This window comes from Cynoglossus semilaevis, chromosome 5, assembly GCF_000523025.1.
Source record: "Cynoglossus semilaevis isolate Cse_v1.0 chromosome 5, Cse_v1.0, whole genome shotgun sequence".
Taxonomy (NCBI): Eukaryota; Metazoa; Chordata; class Actinopteri; order Pleuronectiformes; family Cynoglossidae; genus Cynoglossus; species Cynoglossus semilaevis.
The window spans coordinates 18308903-18326240 of NC_024311.1; the positions used below are offsets into that span (position 1 = coordinate 18308903).

The following is a 17338-nucleotide window of genomic DNA, read 5'->3' on the forward strand; positions in this document are numbered from 1 at the left end:
GGGTTGAGCCTCTTTTGTCCCTGTGGCTTCATGAATGGGGTTGTTATCATGTTGACCTCTAACTTTGTACCTGCCAGTTTCTACCAATCATTTTTTGATCCATAACCAGACTCTCATTTGAACAGAAAGGTGTCAACTGTAACAGTTTGGTTGAATTTTGGCCGTTTTATTATAAACTTCATCCACGTTCTCTCTCTCTCTCCTTCTGGGAATATATTTAGGACTATTGAATGTATTTAGTTTCACGTTCTACTTGACATGTCTGCGCCTTTATTACCTTATCTTTTTTTTGTACCCTGTGGAATAATTAAATAAATAAATACATAAAGCTCCTTTTCAAGGTATCTGTACTCTCAGTAGTTATGGCACCACAAGATGGCAGTAGTGTATTTACAGTACAGTTGAGTGAGCTGTCCGAGGTGTGGAGCAGAGGTCATTGATGAGTCCTCAGGTCAAAGGTCAAAAGGCAGAAGAAGCTGCTGGTTGTCAAGAATAGATAATATTTATTCATAATAACTGCAGTGTTCAGTCAGTGGTCAGAAATGAGCAGCTTTGTCGGAGGTAATAAATACAGAGCGTACACATGCGTACAGTGACATATCCATGTGGAGGGGGGGGGTCGGGGAGGGGGTTGTGGTACAGGAAGCAGTTTACACAAATAAATGCTTCTAAGGCTTAAAACTAGTTTGTACAAGTGACCAGGAGAAAAGGCTGTTGGTGGAAACAGGAGAAACAAACAAACGGCTTCACGTGAACAGAGTCGCTGGTTGGCTTTGCTACGTCTGCTGCTTCGTCTAGTTTAAGGTCAAATAAAAAAAACTGAACATTGATGGCATTTTTTCTGAACTCGCTCCATACAAAATATACTGAGTGTTACTGACCCAGAGGAGCCAACCACAGAACAACACCTGCATATAATCATGACATTATTTTTTTTGTTATAACTAGAGCCAGCTTTAACCAGGTTTACATACAGTGTGTCACACTGCCATCTACAGGCAGGTTACACTCAAATGTTTAATACAAAAAAAATCTGTGTTTAATTACATTCAAAGATTTATTGCTCCAATTGAACTTTGTTTACATTTGCATTCTCCAATCGGTCTTTACAGTTAGCCGAGGCTAACAGTACAAACATTCATGTTCTCTTTGCCTGTATGAAAATAACACCACATATGAGTTTCTGCAAAAGTGATTGAAGAATAACTGACATTCATTCATCATCAAAATTCATCATTTTTTAATTATTTTTCATTTGTGAAAAATTCCAATTATTATTGTTTAATTAATCTACCAATAAATACATTTTCCAACCGTCCACGTATAAATAAAAACATAAATTAGTGTTGGTTTAAAAGGTGTTGATGCACGGTTGAATATTCAGTAGAGGTCATTGATGACCTAATTCATCCTGAAGGTAATAACAATTTTAACCTTTTGTTCTAAATTCTTAGCCCTCTCAAGAAATGACCTTTTTTTAATCTTCGTCTTTGAACGAACCATTCTGCTCTGATCAGTTGAAATGAAAAGAAGGTAAAAATAAAAAAAATATGCCTGATTTTTATTACTGATCCTGTTAGAAAAAAACACTTCAGGATCAAGAAGGCTGATTGGTTAGCTTTAGTTAGAAGTCGTTTAAAATAAATGCTAACATTTTCAGAAATTGTGTGCTCAAAATGAATGGTCGAGGCTGCAGACTGACGTCTGAAAAAAACCGCCGTCTGTCGCCAGGGTTTCTTTGGTAGCTGTGATGATTGAAGCTGGTTGTAAACAACACTTTTTGGCTCAAATGTACAGCTGATAACTCGTCAGGATCATTAAAGTTTCTACGTCTTTGGACAGTTGAACTGTAACGATGACACCGCTGACGTGATCTAAATATAATCTCTCTGTGCAGACGGTCCCCGCTGGTCACATGGACAAGTCTGGGCCCTAATTTACTATAATATAATTTTTAAAAACCCCTTTAACCTCATACTATGACTGCACTGACCAAATAATACAGTTCATTAGAAACTAGTCATTTTTGATGGTTAAGGTGCAGTTTGCAAAAAATGTTTGAAAGAAAATTTGAAAAAAAAAAAAAAAAAGGTAACAGAAGTCTGGCCGGTGCTTTGATTATCTCCTCTGGATCTGGATCTGCCTACTGGTCAGCGCCAGGTGAACATCTGCACCAGGTGAACATCAGCACCAGGTGAACATCTGCACCAGGTGAAACCACAAATATATATTTGAACTACATTCAAGTTAGATCACGGTCTAAACACTGTTTATCAGACCTTTAAAATATCTTTTTAAAGTTCTGATTCTATTTATAGGTTATTACTGATATTGACATTGACTTAGTGGTTGCTGGTTCAATCGCTTGTCTTTGAATCTTCATGACTGGTTTCCTCTCACAGTCCAAATTCAAACAGGAGCTCGTTTGGACACTGATGATGAGAGACGTGTGTGTGTGTGTGTGTGATAGTTGGTGGTCGTTTGTCTCTTCATGTGTCCCTGTGATGGACCGGGGACTGTCCAGGGTCAAGGCCATCCTCACCTGGTGAGGGCGCCAGTGTGACATGACCCTGGATTAAAAAAATGAAGCTGATAAACATTCAGTAGACTGATAGGTGGCTAAGGCGTTCCCTACTCTGACCTCTGACCTTCGAGGAGCAGAGAGTGAATTCAGTTGTTTTTTTTGGCAGTTAATAATAAACGTGTTATCTATAAATATATTTGGTTTGGGGGTCGACCATAAACCGTGACCACATGACCAGAGCAGTCGACTCTCTAACCCTATACTGTCTTAGATGGCGCGGCACGAATGACACAAAATAAAGGCATTATTAAAGGTGGCCAGCAGGTGGATCCTGTCCGTCTGTTTCCGCTCCGTGTCTGTGATGGTTAAAAAAAGATGATCTTTCCGTTCAGTGATGTGGAAAGGCCTTTAAGTGGCTGTTCCTGCCTGGTGACATGAACTCCTTGTGAAGAGCAGCTCAGTGGGAACTCCGCTGCCTTCACCTCTCTCTCTCTCTCTCTCTCTCTGACCTTTTCCCTGCTGTCCTGGTCTCAGCTCTGTTCGTGGACACCACTACGACGCTGTAGAGTCTGCGCTCCTCTCAGCGAGCTTCACTTGCTGATAAGAAAGCCTCCCATCCACTGTATCTTGCAGGCGAACCAGCGGCGCAGAGGGCAGAAGTATTCAAAGTGGAACTGTTGAAACTCCGGCGTCTTGCGGATGTCTCTGAGGAAGGCTATGTCCAGGTCCGACTCCGTCAGCATGATGAGCAGCAGCAGCAGGACGAACAGCAGTCCGACGGTGACCAGCAGCAGACGTAACACGCTCAGTATGAACTTGTTCAGCTCCTCCGCGCTGCTCTGCGGGGACTGCCGGCTCCTGACCATCCGCAGCGCTCTCCTGCCCAGCCTGAAGTCCGCCGCCTGCCCTTCCTTTAAAGTCCGTGCTCCTGGATTCTGTTCCTCATCGATGCTGCAGGGGGAGCCGTTGAGGTGGCGACCCGCGGGCGCATCCACGCCGTGCTCGGCCACAGGCGTAGGCAGCACGCTGTTCGAGGGGCTGTAGGCCTCCTCGGAGATGACCGCCGACGCACTCGCTTCACTGCCGTCCACCAGGTGGCCTCGCGAACCCATGAAGGAACCGCCGTGTGAGACGGAGCGCACGGGCGTAGAGTGAGCGCTGTCTCTGAGCGACTCCAGACCTGAGACAGAATGAAGAAGGAAGACGTTTCAGGTGGTGGAAGATGGAGGAGGAAATAATTAGAGATGTCCGATATTGTCCAAACACTTCCGATATCAACCGATACCGATATAACCCTGGTATATTTATTTATTTATTTATCTGTACAAATCAGTGTATGAGTATGAGATTAACTAAAGGAGCTGCAGTGCTGCCATCTAGTGACTTTCACAGTCACACATCATTTGGCGAAACTCAGGCATTGCGTTATCGTATTTTCATTATCGGAGGAAAAAACGATTCTCACAGATATTACATATTATACTAATATTGGGCCAATAATATTAGTCGGACGATATTATCTGACCCAGAAATAATAAAATCATTAAGTCTTAGAAGTAAAAGTAAGAAACTCCTATTTGAAATTTACTTTAAGTAATATTTAAAAAATACTGTAACAAACCAGTGAGTTGTATTGTCAGTCTTTTAACCCCTGCTGGCCTGCAGCGGTACTGCACATGAACATCACATGAACAGCAGCACAGGTTTAAAAAGTTCCAATGAACGAGTCTCACTGGTTCTCAGGAATGCACCACAGGTTTAAAAAGTTCCGATGAACGAGTCTCACTGGTTCTCAGGAAAACTCTTTGTTGCTAAAATATAATGTGTATAAGACAGAAGACGCTCCGGCTCCAGAGCAGCAGTTCCCGTTGACCTCTGACACTAATGTTCCCTGAAACACAAGAACAAAAGCCTCTGGGATCAGTGTCTGATCCTGGAAACTTCGACCAACACAAACCTCCTGCACTGACTTCTGTCACCACCTTCAGTTCAATTTAAAATCCAGTTTGTAACTTCTTCAGTTCAATTTAAAATCCAGTTTGTTTGTTGTTTTTTGTTGTTTTTCTTTTCTTTTTTACCTCCATTACTGCCTGACCGCCTGCTGCTGACTGGACGCCGTGCTGGAACACTCAGCCTGGGACAGGTCCTGGAGTCTAAGTTGGACGAACCCTCCGTTAGAGCGGGGACGACAGGCAGGGCTCCCAGGGATTTTCCCATGAGCCTCGGTCCCAGCGACAGCACGCGCACCTGAACGTCTCGATAACAGTGGTTGATCATTCGCAGGTGAACGTTAACTTTGGTCCTGATCCGAATCAGACACTTGACCATGGTTGGAGTTGAGTCACAGACGGACGTCGGACCGTGACTGTCGTCGACCGGACGCTCACTTCGTTTATCTTTATCTGCTGCTCATGTCGCTGACTGACCACGGGGACGGACGGAGGGTGAAAGACAAAGACAAGGCACAGGAATGTGGTGCAGTGGTGTCATGGACATGGACCTTCTCAGCTGTGGTCCGTGACACACACACACACACACACACACACTGCCTGTGCGCTGACAGCAGCAGCTATTTTCAGCTGGAGATATTAATACCAGTGGAAAGAGCAACAAAGGCAGAGCAACTGGACACAACAGGATGATTTGTTTGTCCTGTTGCCGCGGCGGCGGTGATGTGACATAAGGACTGAGCGACCGACTGTCAGTGATGAGAGGGTTCTGCTGCGAGAGAAAATGTCTTTGGTTCGTTTGTTTATTTTGACTCCACTCAGGCTGTTTGACCTGTGAGAGGTCAGAGGTCAACAGTCAGGAGACGGAGGACACGGAGTGTGTGTCCTGTACGAATGGACACCGTGACTTTGATCACGCTTTTAAATCCTCTGTTGAGGTCAGAAGTGATAAAATGTCTGTTCTACTGATGATGATGATGATGATGATGATGATGATGATGATGATGATGATGATGATGATGATGATGATGATGATGATGATGATGATGATGATGATGATGATGACCCGCCTGCCTCGGCCACAGGCGTAGGCAGCACGCTGTCCGAGGGGCTGTAGGCCTCCTCGGAGATGACCGCCGACGCACTCGCTTCACTGCCGTCCACCAGGTGGCCTCGCGAACCCATGAAGGAACCGCCGTGTGAGACGGAGCGCACGGGCGTAGAGTGAGCGCTGTCTCTGAGCGACTCCAGACCTGAGACAGAATGAAGAAGGAAGACGTTTCAGGTGGTGGAAGATGGAGGAGGAAATAATTAGAGATGTCCGATATTGTCCAAACACTTCCGATATCAACCGATACCGATATAACCCTGGTATATTTATTTATTTATTTATCTGTACAAATCAGTGTATGAGTATGAGATTAACTAAAGGAGCTGCAGTGCTGCCATCTAGTGACTTTCACAGTCACACATCATTTGGCGAAACTCAGGCATTGCGTTATCGTATTTTCATTATCGGAGGAAAAAACGATTCTCACAGATATTACATATTATACTAATATTGGGCCAATACTATTAGTCGGACGATATTATCTGACCCAGAAATAATAAAATCATTAAGTCTTAGAAGTAAAAGTAAGAAACTCCTATTTGAAATTTACTTTAAGTAATATTTAAAAAATACTGTAACAAACCAGTGAGTTGTATTGTCAGTCTTTTAACCCCTGCTGGCCTGCGGCGGTACTGCACATGAACATCTTCATGAGCTAATGTTAACATGAGAGTTTTTTTTGGTGAAAAGTGTACTTGAATGCACCACAGGTTTAAAAAGTTCCGATGAACGAGTCTCACTGGTTCTCAGGAAAACTCTTTGTTGCTAAAATATAATGTGTATAAGACAGAAGACGCTCCGGCTCCAGAGCAGCAGTTCCTGTTGACCTCTGACACTAATGTTCCCTGAAACACAAGAACAAAAGCCTCTGGGATCAGTGTCTGATCCTGGAAACTTCGACCAACACAAACCTCCTGCACTGACTTCTGTCACCACCTTCAGTTCAATTTAAAATCCAGTTTGTTTGTTGTTTTTTGTTGTTTTTCTTTTCTTTTTTACCTCCATTACTGCCTGACCGCCTGCTGCTGACTGGACGCCGTGCTGGAACACTCAGCCTGGGACAGGTCCTGGAGTCTAAGTTGGACGAACCCTCCGTTAGAGCGGGGACGACAGGCAGGGCTCCCAGGGATTTTCCCATGAGCCTCGGTCCCAGCGACAGCACGCGCAGCTGAACGTCTCGATAACAGTGGTTGATCATTCGCAGGTGAACGTTAACTTTGGTCCTGATCCGAATCAGACACTTGACCATGGTTGGAGTTGAGTCACAGACGGACGTCGGACCGTGACTGTCGTCGACCGGACGCTCACTTCGTTTATCTTTATCTGCTGCTCATGTCGCTGACTGACCACGGGGACGGACGGAGGGTGAAAGACAAAGACAAGGCACAGGAATGTGGTGCAGTGGTGTCATGGACATGGACCTTCTCAGCTGTGGTCCGTGACACACACACACACACACACACACACACACTGCCTGTGCGCTGACAGCAGCAGCTATTTTCAGCTGGAGATATTAATACCAGTGGAAAGAGCAACAAAGGCAGAGCAACTGGACACAACAGGATGATTTGTTTGTCCTGTTGCCGCGGCGGTGATGTGACATAAGGACTGAGCGACCGACTGTCAGTGATGAGAGGGTTCTGCTGCGAGAGAAAATGTCTTTGGTTCGTTTGTTTATTTTGACTCCACTCAGGCTGTTTGACCTGTGAGAGGTCAGAGGTCAACAGTCAGGAGACGGAGGACACGGAGTGTGTGTCCTGTACGAACGGACAACATGACTTTGATCATGCTTTTAAATCCTCTGTTGAGGTCAGAAGTGATAAAATGTCTATTCTATTCTACTGATGATGATGATGATGAAGATGATGATGATGAAGATGATGATGAAGATGTCTCTGTCTCTTCTGTTTTCCACATTAGAGGATTTTGTCGCTTTAATCTAAATACGACTGCAGAGCGACCTCTCCCTCTTTTGACCCTGAAAATAATGAGGTGAAGACAATAAACAAATACATTTGGACGCCAATTTAACCTTAATAAAAGTTTTTTTTTTCCTGTTTTCAGGCTGAGGAATCCAGAACAGATGACGAATGTCGTCAAACTAATATGATTCTTACTTCACTGAAGAATGTTTTCTGTCTAGTTACGGCCTTGACTACTGTTTGCTGAAGTCTGAGGTCAGCGGTTCTGAAAGAATTATAAAAACAACCATCACGTCTGTGTTCATCTGTTCGATTTTTAATATTTAAAAATTAAATTCTACCATTTATTTAACATTTACATTTAACATTTAACTTCCTTCAACTTTGTCTATTCACCTTCACCACTGAACGGTTCTAACAAAGATCCACGATAATCTGGAATTGAATTTAAAATATTTTTTTATTTTTTTGGGATTTTCAGCAATGTCTTTTTTTTACCATAATTGATTCAAACAAACTGATGTTTGTGTTAAATAACAGCACAGTAACGTGTGTGTGTGTGTGTGTGTGTGTGTGTGTCTGACCTTCCATGATGGAAATGTGAACAGCTCTCCGTCTGGTTCTCGGCACACTGGTCAGACGAGGTCCGTGGGTGATTGACGGACAGCTCCGACTCGGCACCATGCCGGCCCTGATGAAATATTTACACAGATTCTTGTATTAGTGCTGTACGTGGACCAGCGTGTGTGTGGACGTACGTGTCGTGGAGGTCATTTTTACAGCACCTGTGGATTTCAGGAGGATCTCTTTTAATTTTGGCACTTTGTTCCATGACCTCCTTCGCAACCTTTCCACTGATTATGGACAAAAAAAAAAAGAAGAAAAGTTGAGTCTGGAGTCTACCCATCACCATGGTAACAGACGACTCCGCGCTCACCTGTATCTGAAGCGACTGCCCTTGAAGAAGAGGTTACTACTGGACACGGTGCGGACTTGACTCGACTTCTCCAACCTGTCGTTAAAGACGGAGAAATTAAAAAAAAAAAAAAATCCATCAAGCTCTTTTCCAGATCAGAGTAAACATGTGCAGGTGAGCGCCCCCTACTTGAAGAAAGCCTGATTTTCAACTCCACACTTCCACAGATGTTTACAGGCCTCAGGTGTCGGTGCAAAGTAGGTCAGTATGATCTTCTTGTCCTGCAACATTTGAATGAGTTTTTATTGGTCGTCCAGGAACGAAAAAGGTAATAAAAACGGTGAAAACATAAAAACTGGATGAGATCTGTTAAAGTCAAATCATATATTCCTGATTGAACGTCACGGTTTAAGGCCCAGGACACACGGCAGCTGTGGACAGACCAGAGACTGAAGCCTCTCACACTTTGGTCTTCTGATTCTTTGACACCGACGACAAACTCTGGTCCTCAACATTTTTCCAGCTACTTCATGACATGGACAGTGTCTCCGTCTGTGGTCCGGACCACAGACAGAGACAGCGTCTGTGGCATATTAAATAATTGAGTTTTCATTATTCATACCTCCTGCTGATTTGCATATATATGGAATGTCTTTGCTTCAAACTTGAGTTTGGTCACTTCCTCCCTGAGATGAAGAGACGGGACAGAAGTCAGAGACGAAGAAGAGGAGGACGAAGACAGAGACAGAAGCAACGAGAGCAAGGACGGCACAGGGAGGGAGAGCAGACGGGGGAGGAGGGGAGAGGAGGGGGGAGAAAAAGGGACAAAAATGTTGAAATATTAATGTTGGCTGGAGGCAGATTGATTAGTCCAACAATCTCGCATTTCTGGGAATTCTACAAGATTTCAACCTGCAGGAAAAACAAGAACCGCTTCATATTTGACATTTGTTGTAAAAAATAATACATAAAAATGAATTTGACTCTGCATCATGTGAACTGGACCCACCAGGTGAGTAAATGGACCCTCCTGTTTCCTTGCAGCACAGTGAAGCCAAAAGGAGTGAAAGCCAGAAAAGCTGGGTTTCCAGAAACATCCTGGCAGAAACACATATACATGGATTGAGTTTTAATGTGGACAGAACTTTCCAGAAGCTGATTATTACAGAAGGGAACTGAGGAAATACAGTTTATAAAGTATAGTCATATTTTTGTGGTATTTATATGATTATTTTCATCATATCATAATCTTTAATTGTTTTTTAAGCTATTGACTTAAAAAAACAACTATTTTGGTGTAAAAATCATGTGGTCAAGATGTGTGGGCGTGTCCTCTTTCTCCCTCCTTCAGCTCCTCCTCCTCCTCCTCCTCCTCTGCAGCTCCAGGTGAGCGTGGTTAGCTCAGGTGTGGAGGTGAAAGGAGACGAAGAGCTGGAGCCGCAGGTGGAACAACCACTGAAATCATCAGGTTCCTTTTTCTTCTTCTTTTTCACCAGTCAACGTACAGACCAGTGATGAAGGTAAACTCAGCCCTAAAGAACCGCAGTGGCCTTGATGATGATGATGATGATGATGATGATGGTGTGGCGTGTGTGTGGTTCGTTCATCGTGTGTTTTTGTTTTTCCACCTTGCACGGGTGAGGGTCGACTCCGTACGTCTCCAGCAGCTGAGCCTTCTGCAGGAAGTTGAGCTCCGACGTCTCAGGACTCTGACCTCTGACAGAAGAAGAGGAAAACACGCTGTTAACGACTGGAACTCTGCGCTCCGGTAAGTCAGCGTTCGCCTCAAGTTGATGTTTATTTTATTTTATAAGTTTGTGGTTCATGATGAAAAAACCCAAACGCTGCAGACGCTCCACGTTTCACCTCAGTGCAGCTGATAAGAACTCTCTAACTTTTACCGTGTTTTCTGTGTCATGATTCACCACTGATGCTGTGTCACTGGGTGTGTGGTGGCGCTAATGAGCAGGGCATTGAACAAAGAAAAAAACTTGGAGTGACTGTTGGGATCAGGGAACAATGACAGGAGTAAAAAAAAAAAAAAATCTGTGAAACTTTCAGTAGAGCGTGGGCTAGGCTCTGTAGTGATTTGGGGCTGCATTTCAACTGAATATGTCTTAGCGCTCACTGATTCGCGTGTGCGTGTGTGTGTGTGCTCCTAAATGAACTTCATCTGAGTCGATGCTTTCTCAGCATTAATGTCTGGAGTGTGTGTGAGTGTCAGGTCTGTTCCAGGGGTTTATGTCAATAATCCAGTCTGTAGACTACAAATGAAAAAGTGATTAGTCAGCAGGTATGGAATTCCAAACCTATGGTTCTCCGGATTCTTCCATAGATCCGTTCTAAATATAGTTTCCAGCTTTTGGATCTGATCCAGAACAACAAAAACACGCATGTGTTACTGTAGTACTATCAATGTAGTACTGGAAATACTGGTGTCCTGCTAGGGGTCAGAATGACCTCTGACCTCTGACCTCTGCCCAGGCCCACAGTGTGAACACGTGTGAGTTCATGTGCAGGATCTTACATCAGCTCTGTCTTGTGGATGTCTGTGCAGGATCTTACATCAGCTCTGTCTTGTGGATGTCGGCGATCCTCCGCTCCAGCCTCTCTGAATGTTTTGGGAAGAACTGGAACTTGGAGCAGTAACCTTCCGGATGTTTCCCAGGGTCGTAGTCTCCGATCTCAGCTGTGAAGAAGACAAAAAGAAAGAAAAGTCTTTGGTTGAACCAGTGCTCTGTTCTCACTGACGAGGTCGTTCATGGACCAAGACATTTTAGCCTCAGGTCTCAAGCGCTGGTTTGTGTTCCAGTTCAGAGGCCGGTCAGAGGACAGATGTGGACGGCTGTGGACGTCAATGTCAGGGTTTTTATTGGCTGTGACCACAGTGGGAGGAACCTCAGTATATATTCATATATTTAAGAGAACGTGTACAGACTTGTACAGATCACTGTACTGTGGTACCTTGTAAGATGTAGGCAGCCAGCAGGGCGGCGTCGGAGGTCTTACACAGGAGGCGGCCGTGGTAGAGATCTCTCTTAACTTGAAGGAAGACCAGATATCTGTGAAGGACACTTTATTGTGAGTGAGTGTGTGTGTGTGTGTGTGGTTCCACACTGTGGTTCATGAAGCTTCACTGCTGTCGTTCTGACACGACACACGTTTGTTTCCTGCTGTGAAGTATTTAATATTCATGATTTTGCAGGTCAAACATTTGAATGATTTATTTTTCTAGGATTATTAAATAAATGACCGTATATACAGTAACCCCAGGTTTAGGGACCGCTGTGGGGAAAACCAGAGGTCCATACCAGGTGGAACAATGTGAACAACAGGAATTTATGGTCTTGTTGTTTAACATGAAACAGAGTCGTCCAGTAGGAGCACGGCTGCAGGCGCTGGTCCTTTATTTTTTTTAGTTTATTAAAAATTAAAAGGTAATAAAAAGATATTTATGTTGTAATTTGTCATCGATTGACTTTCCTCCAATCATCATCCTCGTACTGTTCACAGAGACAGGACAGAGACCTGTCTCCTGACTCTACGGCTTTAAAACCACCACAAAAATCAACAGAAAAAGAGTTCAGCCGTTGAAGTTTGAATCACGTTATTAATTTAGTTATTTAGTGAAATTAATCCACGTCCAAAAGGATTTTTTTTTTTTAACATTTATAACTTTGCTGAATAATTGAACGACTGCTGTGTGGAGTTGATGGTTTGTGAAAAGGGAAGTAAACAGGTTCAAACGTTGGAGTTTCCTCCGTCCGTCTCGTCCGTCTCGTCCGTCTCTAACCTCCTGCTCTGGACCTCCTGGTGGTCTCCAGGTCTTACCTGGTGATCTCCTCCTTCAGGGCAGCAGGGTCAGGTGGGTAGAACTTCACCCGTAAACACATGGTGAAGGGCGGCTGGGCTGGAGAACAGCAGAGAACCACAGTTCCGTCTGTTAAACCTCATCCTTTAGGTTTAAAGTTTTTCTTCACGTTGATAAACTTTAAACTCGTGTTTGGATCAAATACTCACATTTTAACTGTTTGGCAATTGATTTTGAAAACTCCAACCAGTGCTGGAAAAGACACAGAAACAGAAGGACATCTGAATCATTTTGTCTTTTGACACCGTCCCTTCTGTCCACTCAGCGTCCACCGACTCTGACCGCGCAGCGACAGCTGAGAATGAATGTGTTTCTGTCTTTTCTCAGGAAAATAAATGACATTTTTAAAGCTCGCTCTAATCGGCGTCACAACGACGACACACTCAGTAATGAGCTGGGGCATTATTTCTTTGTCTTTATTTGTCGTCGTCCCCTCCCCCCCCAACACTTCTGTGTATATTTCCAGTCCGACTGTACCGTGAGCTAACGTTTGTTCCACATTGTTTATTTTAACGATTGATTTTCCAGGGTAAAAGCCTCATCAGTCCAGTTAGAGCTGACGCTTCACCTGTCGCTGCCTGTGACACTGGAGCGTTAACGTGCTCCAACTGCTGACCTGCAGAGAGAGGGGGGGGGGGGGTCTGGGGGGGGGGGGGGGGGAGCCCCTTTAGATGTTGGTTTTTTTTCTTAAAACACTACGTTTTCTTTCAACATTTTGGTGAAGTTTCTAGGTTTTTCCTAAAGACGTTTCACTTCTCACTCTTCAGTTCAGTGACATTTTCAATGAACTCCTGTAAATGTAGATCTTTACAAAAGGAGAAAAGGGTGAGAGACGGGTGAGGAAAAATATATAATAAAAAACCAGACTCACCCTCTGTTTGTCGGGGTCAACATATCTGATGCCAAAATAATCCCTCTCCAACAGGTTGAGGTGATGGCAGATGAGGTCAAACAGGTACTGTCCTTTGGCATCTCGCTGGAAAAGACAAAGTCCAGGACAGTTGGACACAATTATCCACCCATCATTGAGTCAATCACATATAAATATATTTGTCAAAGCTTCACTGTGACAGAGTCCTGTGTCAGATGTCAGGACAGTCGACCCAGAGCTCTGTTAATATTTCAGGATCCTCCAGGGAGACGTACAGTCTCAGGACAATCAAATATTGATATTACTGCAGCAGTGAAGACACACAGAGAGGACTGGAAGGACAAGGTGAAGTGAAGCAGGTTGATAAATCACCGTTAGTGTTTTCTCTGTGAGAACGTTTCTTCTTTTAATGAGTAAAACCCAAGGACACGTCACGTCACGTCGACCAGACGTGATTCAAACTGAAAACCTGTTTATGTGGAAACAGAAACCTCGTCCTGAAACATCAGCAGCAGCAGCAGCAGCAGCAGCAGCAGCAGCAGCAGCAGCTTCACTCAGTGTGAAAACATGATGTAAAACGTCGTCCTTTACAGTCCAGTTTAATTGGAACATTCAGAGAGAGACGTCCACTCGACCACAGAGTCATTACAGACGGGTCAGTAATTGGACTTTTAACGACAAAGTCGGTGAAATCTAATTCTTAACCAAGACACTGACATTTAGTAGAATAGTTATTGTCTCCCTGGGTCGTTCACACGCCGGACGTGAAATGAAGATGTTACGTCTGGTTAGTTCTGGTGCCGTCAACAAAATGGAGTTCATCTGCAGGTGAAAGGTCAGCATGGAACGATGGTTTCAGGTTCTGGAAGCAGCGTTGAGACAATACTGTGATAAATATTTATTATCTACTGGATGAGAACGGATGTGTTTGCTTTTCACCTCTAAACATCCTCAAAATATCGTTACATGGACACTGCAACATGATAGGCTTACTGTCTAGACCCTAAATCACTGACTCTTGACTCTTGACCTTCACACTGTTCTCTGTGCCACAGTCAAATGTCACGACTGCAGGTCACTGAGGTCACTGAGGTCACTGAGGTCACTGAGGTCACTGATGCTGGAAACTTCCAGTCAGATCTAACCCAGGAGGTTAAACCTGTGGTTCCACACCAGTGACAGAGACGTGAGCTGGACGTGGTTGAGCTGCAGCAGTTTTGTCGCAGCAGTAGTTCAGAGTCTTCTCACTCACCTTCACCAGCTCAGAAATCCTCCCCTCCGTCTCTGGGCGTCAGACCAGCAACCACAACAACGACACTTCCTGATACACACGTCTGCAGAGTGTGTACTTGTACATGCTGCGGGGGTATTTCTGTCCCATGAGTACTATAAATCTTGGATGGCAGCTCTGGGTTTTTGTTTTTTATTTTTTTGGTACAGGACACAACAAAAGAACCGACTTAGCTTTTTGGAGGAGACGCGCTGTTCACGCGAACGGCACAGAAACGCCGACTCGGAGAAATTTAGATACATGAGAGCGGAATGTTCCTGTTAATTAAGTTGACTCTGTAATGAGCTACAAACACACGCTCTGCCCTCGTCTCACCCTCGTCTCACCACTGTCCAACTCCGACTCTGAAATCAACAACAAAAATCAACAAACAGTCTGCAGTCAGAGGACGGCTGCTGTCCAACAGCTACCGTCAGAGGACGCCTGCTGTCCAACTGCTGCAGTAACTGAACTGTTGATGAACTGTTATAACACTGTTATAACGGTGGTGATTAAAGGGCGGTCGACGACTCCACTGACGCACAGAACCATTATTGATCTCAGGTGGAGTTCTTCACTGTGATATACTGTTAGTACTGTTAGCTGCACACAGGGGGCAGTATACTGTGTGTTGTCAGTTGGTGCTTGGTTTTACTGCTTTTTAGACAATAACTAAAAGATCTATGGTTTGTTCCAGGGTCCTGGGATTCCAGGGTGTAAAAAGTTTCTCACGGTTTGGTCGATGCTGGGCAGAGAATTAGATCGCAGCTCTCCTGGGATTAGAACCTCCTTTGGTGTCGTAATCTGGGTTTGTGTTTAGAGAAATGGAATGATTTCTACCGTCTTCAGCCTCACGTGTCGTTGTCTCCACACCTTCACCGTCGCTGCTCAGTCAGACGTCACATCACGACTGGAATTTGAGTCCGGCGTAAATAAAAAGTACATTTCCCAGCGTCGTCAGCTGTTAGATGACATGACACTACAGTGTAGCGGTGTTTTATTTCATCCTGTCAGCAGGACGACGGGACGAAATTATTACAATCTGGAAATACGGCTACAACTCCTACAGCTACACACTCTACACACCCACGAGGAAGACGTAAAATAATGAAACCTCACGAGTTAACGGAGGAAAATATAAATAATCTGATGGAAAAATCTGGTTTTTAAACCGTCAAAAATCCAAAAGTCTGACTTCATCCTCATCCTTAACAGACACATGTTGGTCTGATGTGTTTGGCCAAGGCATTTTCAGAGTCTTTCTGTCACGACTGCGTTCAGGAGATGAATAATGTTTTTATTTTTACTCATCACGTTTCCAGACCTGCAGCTCAGTGGACTCAAGGTCAATGTTGGTTTTTTTTTAATCACAAACAAAAGGTCAAACTGTGGACAATAAAACCAAAAACCGTTGTTTGATATTTGTGAACTTTAAACCTGCAGCTCCAGCGTTGGTGCAGCAGTGACATCACAGCCTCTAATCAGATCAACGTCACTGAGACGCCACTGTATCAAAAACCAACAGAACCAAAGCTTCTGTTGGTTCAATGATAAAACACGGAGCAGGTGATGAATCACAGAAGTCAGAAACAGAACCACAGAACCACAGAACCACAGCACCACAGAACCACAGAACCACTGCACCACAGAACCACAGAACCACAGCACCACAGAACCACAGTACCACAGTACTACAGTACCACAGTACCGATGGAAATATAGAAGGCCTTGTTGTTGACGCTTGTTTCACGGCCGTTGATAATAACAAATAACAATATACGATATAATAATGACCTTGGAAAGAGATGGAACCAGGCTCTAAATTCACAGTACCTGTGTAGTACTACAGTATGTGTGTAGTACTACACTATGTGTGTAGTATCACAGTACCTGTGTAGTACTACAGTATGTGTGTAATACTACAGTACCTGTGTAGTACTACAGTATGTCACAGTATGTGTGTGATACCACAGTATGTGTGTAGTACTACAGTATGTGTGTGATACTACAGTATGTGTGTAGTACTGAGTTACTGTATATTACTTCTCCCTTGATTTCACTTCAACAACAGTGGAAACGACTGGTTAATTATTAACGCTGTGTGTCTGGACTTTAATAACACACACTCTCCGTCGTGATTGGCTCTCCTGGAAAATGTTGACTAAAAACACAACAGTGCTAATCTTCCTCTTCTTCCTCTTCTTCTTCCTCTTCTTCCTCTTCTTCCTCTTCTGTTTTGAGGTTTGACGTTTCTTATTTAATTCTATTTATTTTTTTCTTGTGAAAATCAACAGTTGAACGACGGCAGTCTGAACATAAACCCGAAGCTAACGTCTGTTCAGTTCAGTAAACACAACGGTCTGAGGTTTGAATCCTCTTTTTTATTTGCAATTTTGATTTAAAAAAAAATTAATATATTTTTGAATCTGCTGTTGCAATTCAATTTTGATTTAAAAAAATATTAATATATTTTTGAATCTGCAGAATATTTTCAAATTTACTTCCCAGAACCACTTTTTTGGGTTTAAGTTGCTCGTGTTTTCCATAGTTCCATAATCCACAGCTGCAGGTTTTTAACCCCACACACACTGACGTGCGGTAACGCGGTGGTGGAGCGGTAACGCGGTGGTGCTGCGGCCGTGCTCTGTCTCTGTCTGTTTTAACTGGACCCTGAAGTCTCCACAGATGATTTCCTTCTAAAAACATGTTTACCACCAGCAGGCCGCCGTCTTATTGTCCGTGAAGTGGAGCGGTGGGAGTCGGTCAGGCCGCTGCTGCCACCGCTGCTGCCACCGCTGCTGCCACCGCTGCTGCCACCGCTTCACCCGCTCCGTGGTGTGAATCCTTGAATCAGATCTCGGCCTGTGCTGCTCTGAGAGAACAGCAGATCCACAGAGGAATCAG

At 44.1% G+C, this 17338-nt stretch overlaps 1 protein-coding gene across 1 annotated transcript in view; it reads right to left on the minus strand.

Moving 5' to 3' along the window:
- Nucleotide 1: 1 nt before the first annotated feature.
- LOC103379380 (FERM domain-containing protein 5) overlaps nucleotides 2-17338 on the minus strand; it is a 30326-nt gene continuing 12989 nt past the window's right edge. Inside the window, exons 2-14 of the mRNA XM_025055571.1 lie at nucleotides 13165-13269; nucleotides 12443-12485; nucleotides 12254-12332; nucleotides 11387-11484; nucleotides 10988-11111; nucleotides 10051-10138; nucleotides 9432-9520; nucleotides 9045-9108; nucleotides 8612-8703; nucleotides 8444-8518; nucleotides 8292-8360; nucleotides 8091-8197; nucleotides 2-3704 (exon numbers count right to left, since the gene is read on the minus strand). Coding sequence (XP_024911339.1) covers nucleotides 3115-3704; nucleotides 8091-8197; nucleotides 8292-8360; nucleotides 8444-8518; nucleotides 8612-8703; nucleotides 9045-9108; nucleotides 9432-9520; nucleotides 10051-10138; nucleotides 10988-11111; nucleotides 11387-11484; nucleotides 12254-12332; nucleotides 12443-12485; nucleotides 13165-13269 — 1623 coding nt within the window. The 3' untranslated portion in view covers nucleotides 2-3114. The remainder of the gene's footprint in view (nucleotides 3705-8090; nucleotides 8198-8291; nucleotides 8361-8443; nucleotides 8519-8611; nucleotides 8704-9044; nucleotides 9109-9431; nucleotides 9521-10050; nucleotides 10139-10987; nucleotides 11112-11386; nucleotides 11485-12253; nucleotides 12333-12442; nucleotides 12486-13164; nucleotides 13270-17338) is intronic.